This window comes from Eutrigla gurnardus, assembly GCF_963514095.1.
Source record: "Eutrigla gurnardus genome assembly, chromosome: 17".
Lineage (NCBI taxonomy): Eukaryota > Metazoa > Chordata > Actinopteri > Perciformes > Triglidae > Eutrigla > Eutrigla gurnardus.
This window is the reverse complement of record NC_139928.1, coordinates 9,741,244-9,757,509: the sequence shown is the minus strand read 5'-3', so window position 1 is coordinate 9,757,509 and position 16,266 is coordinate 9,741,244. Positions and strand designations below refer to the sequence as shown.

The window sequence follows — 16,266 nt, the reverse complement described above, 5'->3', positions numbered from 1 at the left end:
GCCAGTTGGTCTCCTGGTTGCTGCTGTTGGAGGAGGAGGAGGAGGAGCAGGAGGAGTAGTGGTGAGTTGGCTGATCTGGATAATGGTCCTCACAGCACTGGGATTATGTGAGTCCGCGGAGCTGAGGGAGGAGCTCGGGCTGTTTCTGGCTGTCAGCTTAGCCACCGCACAGGAAATGATTGCCATCTTACTGCCCAGATACAGCTTTTTCTGAAAGAAGGGGTCTTCTTCCGATGCCTGGTTGGTCCTGAACGCCTTGCCCCTGTATTCTTCTTCTAAGATGGGTTTGAGCCTCCTTCTTTGCAGATGGAATTCAGGGATCCTTCTGGAGAACTGAGGTGAAGGGAGGTTGTAACGCTGAGCGGAGAATCCCAATCTCTTCAGAACAGCATCCCTATTTGCCTTCTGTGAAGCAAGCATCCTTTCTATGTGTTGGATCTGTGCAGCCGTCTTAGCCAATTCAGCTCTCTCAACGTCTCGGATCATGGACTGAATGCTGGAGCCACTGTGCTCCTCTGGTGGCTGTTAAAGAAAATATAAACATCTATTAAGTTTAAAAAAAAATTGGACTTTGTTGTATTATTTGAAATGAACAAAACAAAAACAAAAAAGAATGCTACAAAACTACAGTTAACACTGAAAAAAACCATCAGGGTTTGGCTTAGAATGACTGAAATTGAAACAAAACAATAACAGAATCACATGTTTAGGCAACCAAAATGCATTGACACCAGTCTCTTGGGTGAAAGCTCTTTGTCTTTTTCCAGAGGTCGACCTTTGCTGACTTGTAATTGAAATACATTTTCAATATGTCAGCGGCAAATGTAATCCACAACAAAATAGGTTTCCGTGGAAACATCACTCGCAATGCATTTTTATTGTGTGGGATTCTCATTTTTAGGCAACACTTATGCCATATTATGGTATTGATTTGGAAAAAGTTTGTGGTTATACATCTACCTATCTAACTTCCAACAGAAACAGCTTGATAAAGTTATTTACTTACATCACGCTCTTCATTGAGGTTTGTCTTTGTCTTCTGCCGTTGCAGGAAGGTGTTTGATTCCTTGTTAAACATGATAACGGAAAGAAAACTAAGTCACACACCAAAACTGACTTTGTTTCTCTCAAGATGATCTGTGTTGACTGTCTGGATCTGGGTTGACTCTCCTATTTAAACCGGAATATGTTGTATTTTGAATTGAATTCGATATTTTGTGCATTCTATTCTATTCTTTCTTTTGTTGTTGACGAAATACACACCTCAACTTGTAAACCATGACATCTTTTTTGCTTTTGGTACGTATTTATCTGAAGCAACATTTCCCATTTCTGTCATCAAGTTTCCATTTTCCCTCATACTCATATGTATCAGGGTCCTTTCTAGGTTATTGTAATGTGACCCAAAACGGGAGAAGACTCTTAACTGGCAATGTGTGCCGGTTCTATTTATTTTTTTGGGTGAAATTACTCAGAATAAAAGTAAATATTGTGAGACCACTCTGGGATGGAAACAGTGGTCTGTTATGCTTTCTTGCACATGTAACAATCCCACATTTTATACTAAGTAGTTAGTTCCAGCTCATCCAACATTACATTATATTAAACAGTTTTACCTTAACATTAGTAAAACTTCTGAATACTTCCTCTACCACTGCTGCCGGGGGGCCACAGGGGCCCTAAGCAGCCAGTAGTCCTGAACCAGCCACAGCTACATAATGCTTCTGCATGTGAGTGCATCCACGAAACTGAGGACTATTTTATCTCTACATCTAAGTGACACCTCCCTGTTAGCCTTAAGTTATCACCTAACCACAACCTGTTGCTCTCACACTCTCACACTCTCACACTCTTTCACACTGACATTTTCCTAACCCGTCATCATTTCACTTTGAATCAAAACGGATTATTTCTGGAAACAACACTTACTCTAAACGGGGATGCCACCCATTTGACATTTAACCACCTGCTTTCAGTATGATGTTGGCATACTCACGAACACATAGAAACTTTCACCAAACTTTCACAGCCTGGGGGTTGTTTATTATTAAAAGGATGTGGTCTTGGCTGTCACCAACACATGGTGCTACTGCGTGGCCTACTTACATCTGAGGACTGGCTGTAAAAAATAATCCCAAAAGATATGAATGACTATAATTGCTATTTTTTTTCTTGATTCATTCAGAAAATCAGGAGGCAAGTCCGCTCATGTCCTGAAACACAAACACACACGCACACACACGCACACACACACACACACACACACACACACACACACACACACACACACACACACACACACACACACACACACACACACACACACACAATACCAGAGTTCATATGATCACAATTAAGTTTCCAGTGAGAGTCTGAGGAGGAGGCGGTCCGCTCTGTGAAGTGGATATGTACTGTCAGTGTTTCTCCCTCCCAACATTCAGACGCAGCTCTGATCCAACACCACAGCCACCAGCGTCGGTCTGCACTCGTTCTCTAATAACGAGGACTGGACTATTTTAGTCCCGTTTCCGGACTGACAACTGTGCTTCGAGTTGACCACGAGCGTGGAGTTGTTTATTTGAACCCGTCTGAGGTAAGCGGCATTTGCGTAAATGTGTCATTAGTGTGTGTTTTGGTGAGGAGAGAAAATGAAGAAATTGACTCTTATCTCAGCCCCAACGTGGTGCGTTTCATATGAATTATGCTGGGTTTGAATATGACATTTCCACTACTTTATATCTTTGATTTCGCACTCATAATCCGAGTCATGCGTCCAGGCTCGTGCGTCTGGCTGACATCACTGCGCAAACACGCACGGCTCCCAGCAGCCCCGGCTACATTAAGGGGGGAAAAAAAGTGGGCTGCCGGGAAATAGGCACGCGCTCCCTGGCGCGCGCGCAAGTATGTGTGTGTGGTTGTCATTTGGCAAAAATGCTGTAGAGACATTGGTAGGGATTTTTATGGGACAATTTACTTTCATCTACTTTATGCATCTGTATACTTCATAAGCATTATATTATATTTGCTCACACAGAACACAAGTTTAGTTTAAAAGCTTGTTCCTTCAATAGTGTGTTTTATTACCTTGGTATTCCTCCAGATCACACTAAACTAAATATTTAGAAACATCTTTCAGAAATCAACTCTAACAACAAATATGACGCAACACGCTGAAAACATATCAAGTCAAGGGGAGTTTGTGTTGTCCACACCCCTGGGGGGGGGGAATTATATTGATCCAGGAGAAAAGCTGAGGAGGTCTGAGCTCTTCCCTGTTTTAAATGTATTTCCCTAACTGGCCTCTTTCTCTGTGCTCAAGCCAACGTTGCCTTCTTTTTGTTAAGTCTAACTTTAATCAAACCAACGGGGACACAGCTGAAACTTTCTTCTATTCTTTCCCCATCTTTTCCCCTCACAGAGCAAATCCCCCTCACGCCTGATTACTTTAAATATTTACGGTTTGAAAGCTGAGCCAGCAGAATTAGTGAGCCAACATGCGTGTGTTTGTTTGAGGCCACACTAACATGTAAACAGTATCCGGGGGACTTCCTTTATGCCTTGTGAGTCATGCAACAGTTGATTGAGTCGTGTGAGGGATACTCATAAATACCCACACAGTGTCTTCCTGTCTTCATAAGTCAGGTCAAAACCCTTAGTGGTTTAGTAGTTGGGTAACAGCACACCAGCGCTCTCGTCTTTGCTCTCGTTGCCTTCCAGTGGACAAAATAAGCTCAAATTGAAGCCTTGAGTCTTTCTTCTCTTCTTCCAGCTGTCCTCGTCTGCAATGTTTTCCAAAGCCACTGCCAACTTCCTCCGTCAGATTGACCCAGAAGGAAGCCTCATCCACGTGTCCCGGGTAAACGACTCCAAAAAACTGGTCCCCATGGCACTGGTCGTCAAACGTAACCGCATCTGGTTCTGGCAGAGGCCCAAGTACCAACCGACAGATTTCACCCTCAGTGACTTGCTGCAGGGGGACGAGGTGCTCACTCCCGGTATGTAGGGTGCTGTGAACATTGCACGAGCTACATGAATGTAATATTTGATTTGAGAAAGTGGATATTAATGCATTCATGTGTTGTCAGATGTGTCTGAGACAGAATTCCTGACCTACAAAGGGACGTTCATAGACAAAGTCTCTGGAAAGCTGGACACCGAGGCTGGCCCCGGCACCATTTCACTGGAGGGGCAGGGCACCTCCAAGCTCCAGTCATGTTTTGGCAAGCTAAAGAAAGAGGAACTGGGCGTGAAGAAACTGTTACAAGACTCCAACAGCAGGTGTTAAATAATTCCCTTTTCTGTTATTTGCACGTGATGGAGGGGCAAATGCGACGGGATGATGACTTAATTATGAATGAGGTGGTTCCTCTGTGACACCGCAGAAGAGTAGCATTCAAACCACAGTGTCTGTTCTTAAAAAGCTGCACTGGGTCCGCCCCGTTTCTTTGTCTTGTCTTTAATGATGCACTCACTCGATGACTGATAAATGCTACAGACATTTTCTAGCACCGATTTTAAAAAGGTTTCTCCTCTCATCAGGCTGATGGACATGCAGAAGCCGCTGGTGAAGCAGCTGGAGAAGCGGGCCGATGTGCTGGCGGTGGTGAAGGAGAGGATCCTCACCACCAACTCCTGCTCCATCACCCAGACGAAAAACGAGCAGTGCACCTTTCAGGGGTTGCTCGGGCTGTTGGACATGTTGTCCAACTCCTTCAAGGTGGGTGTGGGTGGAGTTGAGTGTAGGAATTTTATAATATACATACAAAAGAGTTTGCCAGTTTAAATGTGATGACGATTTCTTCTTCAATCTGAAAATGTTGTTTGTGTGTGTGTGTGTGTGTGTTCTCTCAGGTGAATGTGAAAGACAGCAACAATATTGAGGCGGACAGTGATGTTTCCTTGGAGATCCCCTCCGGCACGGTCGTTGCGTACAGCGTCCTGGAACTGGAGATTAAAAAGAATGGACACTATGGTGAGTGAATCACATGTCACTTCTGTATTTTCTCCAATTCAACCAAATCCTCGATAACACTGTTATGTTGTAGCTTTGCATCTAAACTATTTTTGGAACTGTGGAGTAACATGTTGACGTTACACCATGACTACAGTAAATACTGCATGGAATAGAGAAGCGGAGTAGAGGGTTAGGCAACCATCTTCACTTCATAGGAATAGCCATTATTTCATCATTTTGAAGATGATGTTTTTACTAATAAGCACCTTTGAGGCGGTTGCATTCATTTGACCGTATGTGTGATATCTATGGTGCTGTGTGTATTTTCAGACATATGCCTACAACCTGGCACAATAGGAGGCATTGAGGCAGACGCGCCTGTGTCCCTGCCATCCCCTGAGTACTTGTTCGTGGTGGACGGTAAGTGCAATGAGCAGAAGGTTCCAGTGAAAGTTCCTCTGAGTGCACCGCAAAAATGGTTTGTGTCCATTCATTCATATATTTGGCCAGTTAGTCATTAATGAGAAATGCTCAACTGTCATTTACACTTCCTATTTTGCTTTGTGTTTGTTAAGAGACGTTAGGGAAGTGATGGAAGTACAATTTCTCCCGACACAAATGACGTTTGAAGGAATTGTTTGCATCAGGTTGGGCTGACCAGCCTCAGTAGTAAAACCTGGAGCTTAAACTATATGTCATACATTTTGTGGGTGGATGTGGGTGCAGGGGAAGAACCCAAGAGCAGACGCCAGACTAGAAGGTTGGGTGAGCAGATTTTATTCTGAGTGCAACCAGGATGCCTGTTAACGGCCTCAGATCCCTGAACGGGATGGTCAAAAACTCTGCGCATCTCTCTTACGAAGGCTGAATATGTGACTAAGTGAACTGATCCCCCCCTCCCACAAGGCAATCTCTGTTTCGATTCACAAAAACACTCACAGATTTGCGTGGCAGGAGTGTGGCTAGCAGCAGCCCCGCCCAGCCTCTCTAGTGCACCTCTGAAAATACATGAGCAGAAACACACACACACCATAGCAAAATCCCATTGTGACAATACATATAAAATCATGGGATTATTTCTATTTGTGAAATCCTGTGCAGCATGTTGGTGTAGCGTCAATTTCAAATCTGATACAATATCTCCCGGTCTGCTACAGGATCACAGGAAATGGACCTTTCACCTCTGGCAGAGCTCCCTCAGTCAAAGCGATGCGCCCTGTTCAAGAGACTCCAAGAGACCCTGAAGGACAGGATGGCTCTGTCTGTTATGGAGTCCTTGGTGAGTGACACGTTGACGTGACAGGTCTCTCAGGGGACAAGTAGACTTACTCAAGTGGACAAAACCAGTTTATTTTATTTGTCTAATGACAGTATAATAACATATTGCATTTTTCATCTCCATGTCTTCATCTCTCTATTAGCTGGAGGAGTTGTGCAGTGGAGAGACACTTTGTATGGCCAAGCACGAGGAGCTGTCAGAGAGTCAGAGAAAATCATTGTCAGCCATACTGGAGCAACCAGACATACCTGCCCACCTGCGTGCTGCTCACCTGTTGGTCAGTGCCTTAGAAGGTGAGAGCAAACTGCAGACCGAAGAGAGCTGCTGGTCCCTCGGTGCTTTGAGCAAAGCAAGAAGTTAACCTTATTGTGTTTTCTCTGTAGAGTTGCCTGATCAAACCCTGAGCCTCTTGAGCGAGAGCCGTCCCGATTTTGTGGAGGCCTTCGACACGCTGGTTAGTATTGTTTCTGATATACATGAGTTGAAAATGTTATTATTGTAATTTATTTATTTGATTATATCAGGGCAAAAAGTGTCCGTTATTTGAGAAAAATTGCATTTTTTTCCTTGGTTTTAAAGGAATAGTTGAACATTCTGGGAAATACTTTTGTTCCTTATAGTTGGATTACAGAGAGATCGATTCCTCTTTGTCCTTGTCACTAAATATGAAGCTACAGCCAGCAGCCGGATGCTTAGCTTAGGTTAGCTTACCATAAAGGGGGAAAAGGATACCTTTGCTCTGCCCAAAGGTAACAAGATCCAGGTGTGAGCTAGCAAGCTGCTGGCTGTAGACTCATAATAAGGTCTAGGATTGAAGATCTTTTTCTGATTCTCACCAGATGTGCAGGTTAAAGAAGAGCAGGGAGCCTCTCTCCATCCAGAGTCTTCCGCTCCCCCTGCAGGACAACCAGGCCTTCCAACTGGCAGAACAGCTGCTCGGCTCCACCGGTGTGACGCTGAAGAGAGACAGCAACAGGCTGTGGACAGAGACGGGAAATGAAGCTGGAGATCTCCAATTGGTGCTCAGTCTCAGCCTACGGGGATTGTCCCTGCTCTGCAAAGGGCAAAAGTAGTAGTAGTGTCTACACGTACACGTTTTTTCTTTTTCTGGGGGTGATACTTCCTTCATTTCTTTCTTTATTTTAGAGTTTATTTAGCATAAATCTTTATATATATTTTTAAAATATATTTTTCATGTTCACTATTTTAATATATCTTACATATATTACTATTATCATATTGTTTTTTCTATATATTTGTATTACTTAGTTAGCACTTTTTAAAAATATTATATATAAGATGAATGATACTTTGGTGCAGCTCTGACATGATTCTTTTTAGACGTGTCTCACTCTTATTGCTTGTAACCTTTAAGGAGGTTTGTAGTTGATCAGGCACCTTACAGAAATATGTCTTTTTATTATTATTGCTTTGGCTGCCAACAGCCCACAGCATTGATAACATTTATACATTTATTCATGAGCTGAAAGCTAGTGCGGCTATTCTTGCTGGATTTTTTATATTTTAAATGAAGTTAAATTGTATTGCTGCTACTGCTCTTGATCAACAGATTTGCTATTAAACTATTTTATTTATCAAGAGATCTATATGTTTAACATTCCATGAAATAATGGCATTGAATGCAAAAAAAAGAAAGTTACATTATATAAAAATAACGTATTGGGGTCATATTTCATGTGTATGTTATCTGTATTTGAAGCTGCCTTTCTTGGCCCTTATCGCCCCTTTCCTTTATGTCTGTGAACATTTTATTGTTGAATGGAAAGAAAAACAACAGGTTTTTCTTTATAATATATAGACATATTTTGACAGATCTTTGCATTTAGGTCGCTTTATGTGTCTTTGCTCTATAAGTTGTATCATTTTTCCTTACAATGGCGAATAAAGCTTTTGATATTGCACGAACAGTATCTCCCAAAGATGAAGAAATGTGATGTAAAATGAGGGATTGTATTCATCTCTTGGAAATATTTAATGAAAGGGTACTTTTGAGGTTAACCGCTCTGCTCTTTTAAAAAGCTATAAACAATTAAACTTTTTCAAACATAATTTGTCTGATATTGTCAACATATTAATTATCATATTTATATGAAGTTGAATGAATATATATGACATGGGTGTTTTCACATATGGCTGATTAGACCTTTTCGTAGTACAGTGTGTACATGTTCATCGACCATGAAATATTCGCTGTTGCTGCACCTGTTGGGGTGGGACAACTAACAGCATTTTATTATTAGTGTATGCCCTCAGGTAGTTAATTTGGTACACTTTTGGTAGCATGCAAAGGCTGGATTACTAAACTAGCTACTCTCCCACGCTGTCAGAACCACAGGTCCCCAAAAGTGTCACTTTCACTGAGTAACAACTGGTGTTGGGAAAAATCTACTTATTTTCTAAATTGGTTGGAAATATTAAAATTGTATATTATATTATTATTATTATTATTAATAAATATTATTATTATTATTATTATTATTATTATTATTATTATTATTATTATTATTATTATTATTATGTGGCTCAACAGTACATTTTTGCTCTGGGCCTGAGCTCTGCTCAGATTAAGAAGTCTAGTCAGACAGAATAATTGTACCTGTGTGGGCCTGCAGGACCTTTTATTAAGCTCAAAACACATCAGTACTGTCTAGTACTATGGTCGAGATGTATTTTTTTCTTTTTCTCCTCCCTTCTTAATTAAATAGAAAATATTTTCAGACTAACTGCTAATAGAAAAGTTACCTTATGCGTATTAAAAATATGCAGCTGGCCCATGAAGCAGATCATTTGTAGTTTATCCATCACATGTTTTTTAAAATCTCCCATGCAGTGAAATATGACCGTTGAATAGAAAACTTTGTGGCCATCACATCAAATGTTGCATGGATGTTCAGTGTGTGTGTTTTCTAATACAAACCACCACGTGGGGTCGCCGTTGTCGCTATTAAAGCTTTTATTATGAATTAAATATATTTATAACTTATTTTAAATCGGTCGACAATACAATAATACAATATCATTAATATTTCAAAAAAGAACATACAAATGTAATTATTTATAAGAGCAACTGAAGGATAACACGTCGCTAGGCAGGGTGGACAGGATATGAGGTGATGACGTAAATCTCCTGCGACATCAGCGCGTTCCTCTTCGTGAGCCGAGTCGCACGGAAACTTTGGGACCTCGAGAAGAGACGCGACCGACGCCGTTTAGAAATGACAGTGTGCAACTTTTTTCTCCAGGGTCGTTGTCGTTACGGCGACAAATGTTGGAATGAGCACCCGAGAGGAGGAGGAGGAGGAGGTGGCGGAGGGGGAAGAGGTGGCGGTGGCGGAGGTGGAGGATACAACAACAACAACAACTACAACCGCTCTCATGCTCAGCAGCAGCAGCAGCCCAGAGGAGGCGGAGGAGGAGGTGGGTGACGTCAAGGCGAAACAAGTAATGCTAAGGTTGAACTACTCAAAGTGTTTCTATGTGGAAACTCTGCGCTAGCTAGTTTAACGTTAGCGTCGATGGCTAACTAGCAGTTAACGTCCTTTTCTCGTTACTCTGGAAACTAGAATCTAGGTTTGAATCTAGCATGCACTCAATCTCAACTGATGTGTACTCAGTCTCCGTATTTGAAAGTGTATCCTGTCTAATGAATCGACTGCTGAAATGCCTCTAGGTCCAGTGTTGTATCATGTGTTGGCTGCACTGATAACTTCCGCAGACTTTGCACGTGTGTTAAAAGTTATAACGATGACAATACAATAAAGAGGGCACAGCTAAAGATAGTGTAATGATATAATAGAAAAAACAATGTCTGCTGTTATCATTACACCGTACGGGACTGTAGGTAAGGCCTGCAACGAACAATTATTATCATTGTCGATTGACGGTCAATTATTTTGTCAATTAATCAATTAGTTGTTTGATCTATAAAATGCTGAAGAGTCGGTGTTTCCTGGGATGACGTCCTCAAATGTCTTGTTTTGTCCACAACTAAAAGATAGTTATTTACTGTCACAGAGGACTAAATAAAAAACAAAATATTCACATTTAAGAATCAATCAGAAAATTTACTTTTTTTTCTTTAAAAATGACTCAAACGAAAAAAGTAGATTCATTTAATAGTTTGCAAATTATCAATTAATCTTTGCAGCTATACTGTTGCTCAAGTCCAATGTATTTCTATGATCAGTACAGCATTCTCTGTCCCTAAACAGTCAATTCTAGAGCAGAAACACTTTCACACAAAAACCCTTTCATTTAGATGAAGTTAGCGATATGTGGCAGTAGTAGAATCACAATGTCCTCCAATTTGTCTCAAGATTGACGGATATCTGTGTGCATGTTGGTTTCAGGTTTTGGAAACAGAGTTTGGGTGAATCCTTCCCAGCAAAAAGCAGGCTATATCCAGCCTTCGTCTTTTTCCTCTCATGGAACTGAGGAATGGGGTCGAGGAGGAGCAGGAAGCGGAGGAGCTGACTGGGGCAGAGCAGAAGGAGGAGGAGGAGAAGGAGAGAATGACTGGGGCCGAGGAGGAGGAGGAGGAGGAGGAGGAGGTGGGGGGAGAAGAGATAACAACAAGAGCTCCGATTTCAGCTTCTCTGCTCAAAACAGATATTCAACGCTTGGAACTCCCAGTACCTTTGACAGGGGAGGAAGGGGAGAAGGACAGCAGGTGACAGCCGGAGAGGAAGATGATGACAAAAAACTGTGAGTCTGCCTGTTTTTTTTGTTGTTGTTTTTTAAGTTGTGCAGTATTAAAATGAATGTCAAGAGGAACTAAATCATGTGATATCTGTCTCACGGTCACCAAGGGAGATCATTCAGATGGACATGGATGCTTGGGAGACTTCAGGGCAGTGGGCCTTTTCCTGTTATTCAAGCTTCAAGACACCGTTGTCTGGTCAGTATCAAATGCACATTTAATTACACTATTTCTGTTGTTGTTTGTAGGAGCTTAACCCGATCATGTTTGATATTTCTTGTCTACAGGCTTCACCGATCTCTCTCCGGAAGAGCTCAGGCTGGAGTATTTCTCCACGAGAGCTTCTGGAGATCTGCAGAGCTATGTAAGTGTAGTGTCACGTGTCTCATTTGTCTTCAGTACCTTCTTCTGCGTATTTCTGAGGAGGCTTGACTTTGCTGCATACATTCAATTATTCCTTTCAGCAAGATGACGGGTGATATCTCAAAGTTTGACCTCCCGTTTTATGTGTCCAGGTTAATGGTATCAATCAGTTGCTCAACCAGTGGAGAAGCCGAGTTCAGGAACTGAAGGTTATGAATCCAGCCACCCGCACAGCTTTGGTGAGAGAGACACACACACACACACACACACACACACACACACACACACACACACACACACACACACACACACACACAGTTACCATAACAAAACGTCAATATATTTGTAATGTATTTATATTTGCTTATCTTACAGTTGGCAGAGATAAACAACCCAGCACCTCAGGCACCTCCAAGTGGTTTTGGTTCAGTGACTGGATTTGGATCCTCTGCAGCCAGCTTGGAAAGCAAAGGTGAAGATTAAAGGGTGCCAGACACGTATTAGTAATTGTTGTCCCTATTAGTCACAAAAACAGGAGACAATATGGTCCAAGTTGAAAAATACTGAAGTTACCTCGTAAGTGTTGCTTTATTCTAGCAGAAGCAGGGTAAAGAAACAGTTCAACATTTTGGGGAAACTGTTTCCCAAAGAACTGTACCCTTCATCTCTCATGAATACAGTGTTTGAGCAGATACATTTACAACATTTCCTGCCTTAATATGCTGATCAGGAAATCAAATTCATACCAGCTGTTGCTCCTGTGTTAATTCTACATCTTTTTCGACCATGTAGGTTTTGGGGCACCAGCACCAGCCCAGGCCAACACTTTCAGCTTTGCTGCTCCGAGTGGTGGATTTGGTTCCTCGGCTGCACCATCCTCCTCCACGGGTTTTGGCACTGCCTTAGCCGCTCCTACACAACCTCCCTCTGGGTTTGGTTCCTCCACTGCAGCCTCCTCTTCTTCTTTCTCCTTTGCTGTTCCGAGCACCAACAAACCAGAAGCCCCTTCAGGATTTGGTTCTGCCTCAGGGTTTAATTTCTCCTCGACAACAAACACCGGAGGAGGATTCAGGAGCGGTTTCGGAGCAGCGCCGGCTGCGGCAGGAAGCGGCAGTGTATTTGGACAGGCGAGTGGTGGGTTTGGAACGGCCGCTGCTCCTCCTGCAGCAGGAGCCGGGTCTGCCGGAGGGGACAGTCTGTTTTCACATGAGAGCAATATGACTCCAGAGGAACTGAATCAGTTCAAGGCGAAGAGGTTCACTCTAGGCCAGATTCCTTTGAAGCCTCCCCCAGCTGACATGCTGGTGGTATGATGATGCAGTAAGAGTTAAGATTTTGTTTTACATAGTGCTTTTATTTAAACAAAAGTCACACAAATGTTTAAGATATGGCTAATGTTTAAATACTTTAGGTCAATTCTGGGAGGGAAAATTGACGTTCAAGATTTTTGTGTAAATGCAAATCCTGCTTTATGTACAGCTACACTCTACACACAACACATTTTCTGATGTTTCTTCATATAAAGTGATATTTTCAAATCTTGCACGGTTGTCCTGAATCGGTTTGCCAATTTGACCGTTTCCTATTTGTTGGCAGGCTGATGATATACTTATCAGCTGATAAGCAAAGTTTCTGATGGTTCATATGTGTGATTATGTAATCTATATTACGAAAAAAACGTCCAGGAATTGAAGGTTATGAATCCAACCACCAGTACCGTGTTGGTGAGACAGACACACACACACACTGTAACGGCCCTGGGGTTGTTGGGACAATCAACGGGACTGTATTCATCCTTGCCCCCCCTGAGATGAGTGAGTACCAGGTGTGTGGTGCTCAGGTCTTCTCTTCACAGTCCTGCCACACGCTGCATTGTGGATGGCAAATGCAACAGAACCTAAAAACAGGTTTAAAGCCTGGTCGTTTCGGAAAGGCGGAAGTTGCTTGGACCTCCGATGAACTATCCTGACTGACAACCTGACTTGACTGATCCTACATTACGGTACGATCCTACATTATCTTTCATCGTCTCTCTTCTTTTCTACCCTCTTGTGTGGGATCATAATGTTCTAACTGTGAGAGCCTAATCTGTTTCCCTGCTTCTGAGACTGAGCGGAGTTGAGGAATATTGTGGTTGGGTAAAGTGACAGGTAAGACCTGAACTGGACTTTTATGTTTCATGCTTTTTTTGAATGGACTGGATTCCTTTAAGGTTGATTGAAAACACAAACTGGACTTTGATGTTATGCTTTTTGTTTGGTCACTGGTGTAGTTTATGCTGGAGGTTTGGAAAAGTATTAATGCAATGATTTGGTTGATGAACATTTTTAATGGATGTGATGCTGCAAGATTAATCCTTGGTATAACTTTTGTTGTCTTCAAATGTTTTTGCCTCACTAAAGTGCCGTCTCTGACCAAATAAAAACAGATTGGTTTAGTTTAATTGTATTGCTCTGAATAAGGGTTCTCTATTTTACATATTGAGTCCTATAAATGGTTCATGATGAGACTGGACTGACAAACCCTGAGAGGTAATACGATAAAGAGACGGTAACCTCTCTGGTAGGTTCCCCCTACTTTGCACCCCGAGAAATACCCAGTGCTAATCTGAAAGTTACAACACAGTTACTATAACAAAACTTCAATCTATTTTGAAGTAAACATGTATTTATATTTGCTTATCTTGCAGTTGGCAAAGATAAAGAACCCAGCACCTCAGGCACCTCCAAGTGGCTTTGGTTCAGTGACTGGATTTGGATCCTCTGCAGCCAGCTTGGAAAGCAAAGGTGAAGATTAAAGCGTGCCAGACACTTCTAACAACAACCCAGAGCCTGTCATGGCAAAAACAAGCACTGCTAGTGGGCCTTTAATGACGGTGCCAGCTCCAGTGGATTACACTGCAGCCTGTTTAGAGGCCGCTGTCTGCAGCACTCTCAATACTGGAACAATGTCAGTAATTGTTGTCCCTATTGGTCACTTAGTTACAAAAACAGGAGACAACAGGTTGAAAAATACTGAAGTTACCTCGTAAATGTTGCTTTATTGCATCTGCAACTGGCCGAAGTAGCTAATTGCTGATCACACTTTGCCTTATGTATGGATGAAAATACAAGATATAGTGTATTAAATAGTAAGCTTGAGAGTTGCTTTTAGGTGGATTTTGTTACCTTTTGACATAGACTAGCTTTTCCCCCTCATTTCACTCTTCCAGCCAGCTTCTGGCTGTAGAGTCATGCAACATACACAAAGACGTATGTAACTACTCGAGAAAGAACTGTTCCCCTCATCTCTCATGAATACAGTGTTTGAGCAGATACATTTACAACATTTCCTGCCTTAATATGCTGATCAGGAAATCAAATCCATACCGGCTGTTGCTCCTGTGTTAATTCTACATCTTTTTGGACCATGAAGGTTTTGGGGCACCAGCACCAGCCCAGGCCAACACTTTCAGCTTTGCTGCTCCGAGTGGTGGATTTGGTTCCTCGGCTGCACCATCCTCCTCCATGGGTTTTGGCACTGCCTTAGCCGCTCCTACACAACCTCCCTCTGGGTTTGGTTCCTCCACTGCAGCCTCCTCTTCTTCTTTCTCCTTCGCTGTTCCGAGCACCAACAAACCAGCGGCCCCTTCAGGATTTGGTTCTGCCTCAGGGTTTAAATCCTCGACAACAAAAACCGAAGGAGGATTCGGGAGCGGTTTCGGAGCAGCGCCCGCTGCGGCAGGAAGCAGTGTATTTGGACAGGCGAGTGGTGGGTTTGGAACGGCCGCTGCTCCTCCTGCAGCAGGAGCCGGGTCTGCCGGAGGGGACAGTCTGTTTTCACATGAGAGCAATATGACTCCAGAGGAACTGAATCAGTTCAAGGCGAAGAGGGTTCAGTCTAGGCCAGATTCCTTTAAAGCCTCCCCCAGCTGACATGTTGCTGCAGGAAAAGTAAAGCTCTTATTGTGCATATTGCTTTTATTTGAAGAAAAGTCATTATACTAATTTTTAACATATTTTCTGATGTTTTGTCATATAAAGTGAAATTTTCAAATTGTCCTCCATGTTTTTCCTGAATTGGTTTACCAATATTACGGTTTCCTATTTGTTGAGGCTGATGGTTAACTGATCAGTTGATGAGCAAAGTTTCTTTATCTGCAAAACCCCGGCAACAATAATTTCCTCTTACCTAGAAATGTATTTCACTGAATGGTAGAATATAGGAATATGCTCTTATGTTAAAAGCATCATCTTTCTGTGTCTAAAAGTTGTATTTGCACAACTCGACCAAGAGAGGGTGCCAGAGTACAAGTTGAACAATCCGTCAGTGGAGCGCAAACAGTCTAAGCAAGTTTAAATGGCTGTGTAACTTGGAAAGAAAGTGGTAGTTTGTTGCCCCATGTTGGATATTATTCTCCCTCTACATTTTGTTACACGCATTTTAATGTGACACTATTGTAACAACTGCCCACTCCACAACCCTCCCTCCACACCATCCTACAACCCCTAAAAGAGAGGAAAGTGTGGTAATGCATGGGTGACACTGAGTGAGTAAGCTATTCAATGTGTATTCATTAGATGTCCAAGACCCAGCGGGACCACGAGTAGAGGAATACACACAAAGACACAGCAAATAAGCTATTCAGCTGCTACAGGGGCTGCTGACTGGAGCATATTTTTAGCTGACAGGGAGTTTGTGATATTGGCAAGAGGTGAGCTGGAGCTGCCTCGTGTGTGTGTGTATGTGTGTGTGTGTATATGTGTGTGTGCGTGTGTGAAATCATGCCAAGTTAATACCTCATGTCTACGTCAAAGGCATTGTGCATATAAGTAATAGAATGGGATGCAGGTAAAAGGCAACACAGCACAACTGTTGTGCAACGGTGTACAACAGTAATTTTCTCTTCTACTTCCAAGCCCGTCAGCAGTAACCTCCCCCCACTCCCTGCTAACAGATAATGCATAAATA

The 16,266-nt window shown here is 42.4% G+C and overlaps 2 protein-coding genes and 1 pseudogene across 3 annotated transcripts; all 3 read left to right on the top strand.

Moving 5' to 3' along the window:
• Positions 1-2,399: 2,399 nt before the first annotated feature.
• On the top strand, positions 2,400-8,293 carry LOC311027852 (gasdermin-E-like). Its single transcript, XM_084032024.1, has 10 exons — positions 2,400-2,593; positions 3,770-3,995; positions 4,086-4,278; positions 4,540-4,717; positions 4,852-4,972; positions 5,285-5,374; positions 6,112-6,233; positions 6,376-6,526; positions 6,617-6,687; positions 7,073-8,293. Exons 2-10 carry the CDS (start codon positions 3,785-3,787, stop codon positions 7,304-7,306), a joined length of 1,371 nt encoding a protein of 456 aa, XP_083888150.1. The 5' UTR covers positions 2,400-2,593; positions 3,770-3,784; the 3' UTR covers positions 7,307-8,293.
• Positions 8,294-9,377: 1,084 nt separating this feature from the next.
• Positions 9,378-13,543, top strand: nup42 (nucleoporin 42). The gene is made up of 7 exons (XM_084031724.1): positions 9,378-9,671; positions 10,604-10,958; positions 11,063-11,151; positions 11,241-11,317; positions 11,469-11,555; positions 11,692-11,788; positions 12,109-13,543. The coding sequence occupies exons 1-7, from the start codon at positions 9,470-9,472 to the stop codon at positions 12,627-12,629; spliced, it is 1,428 nt and encodes a 475-aa protein (XP_083887850.1). The 5' UTR covers positions 9,378-9,469; the 3' UTR covers positions 12,630-13,543.
• Positions 13,544-13,728: 185 nt separating this feature from the next.
• On the top strand, positions 13,729-15,354 carry LOC311027626 (annotated as a pseudogene). Its single transcript, XR_014599346.1, has 2 exons — positions 13,729-14,102; positions 14,731-15,354. The product of XR_014599346.1 is annotated as an uncharacterized misc_RNA (transcript).
• Positions 15,355-16,266: the final 912 nt, after the last annotated feature.

Coding starts and splice junctions, on each gene's coding strand:
- LOC311027852 (XM_084032024.1), top strand. CDS start 3,785: ATGTTTTCCAAAGCCACTGCCAACTTCCTCCGTCAGATTGACCCAGAA. Junction 4,279..4,539: donor TTACAAGACTCCAACAGCAG/GTGTTAAATAAT, acceptor TCCTCTCATCAG/GCTGATGGACATGCAGAAGC. Junction 6,688..7,072: donor TGGAGGCCTTCGACACGCTG/GTTAGTATTGTT, acceptor GATTCTCACCAG/ATGTGCAGGTTAAAGAAGAG.
- nup42 (XM_084031724.1), top strand. CDS start 9,470: ATGACAGTGTGCAACTTTTTTCTCCAGGGTCGTTGTCGTTACGGCGAC. Junction 10,959..11,062: donor GAAGATGATGACAAAAAACT/GTGAGTCTGCCT, acceptor ACGGTCACCAAG/GGAGATCATTCAGATGGACA. Junction 11,789..12,108: donor AGCCAGCTTGGAAAGCAAAG/GTGAAGATTAAA, acceptor TCGACCATGTAG/GTTTTGGGGCACCAGCACCA.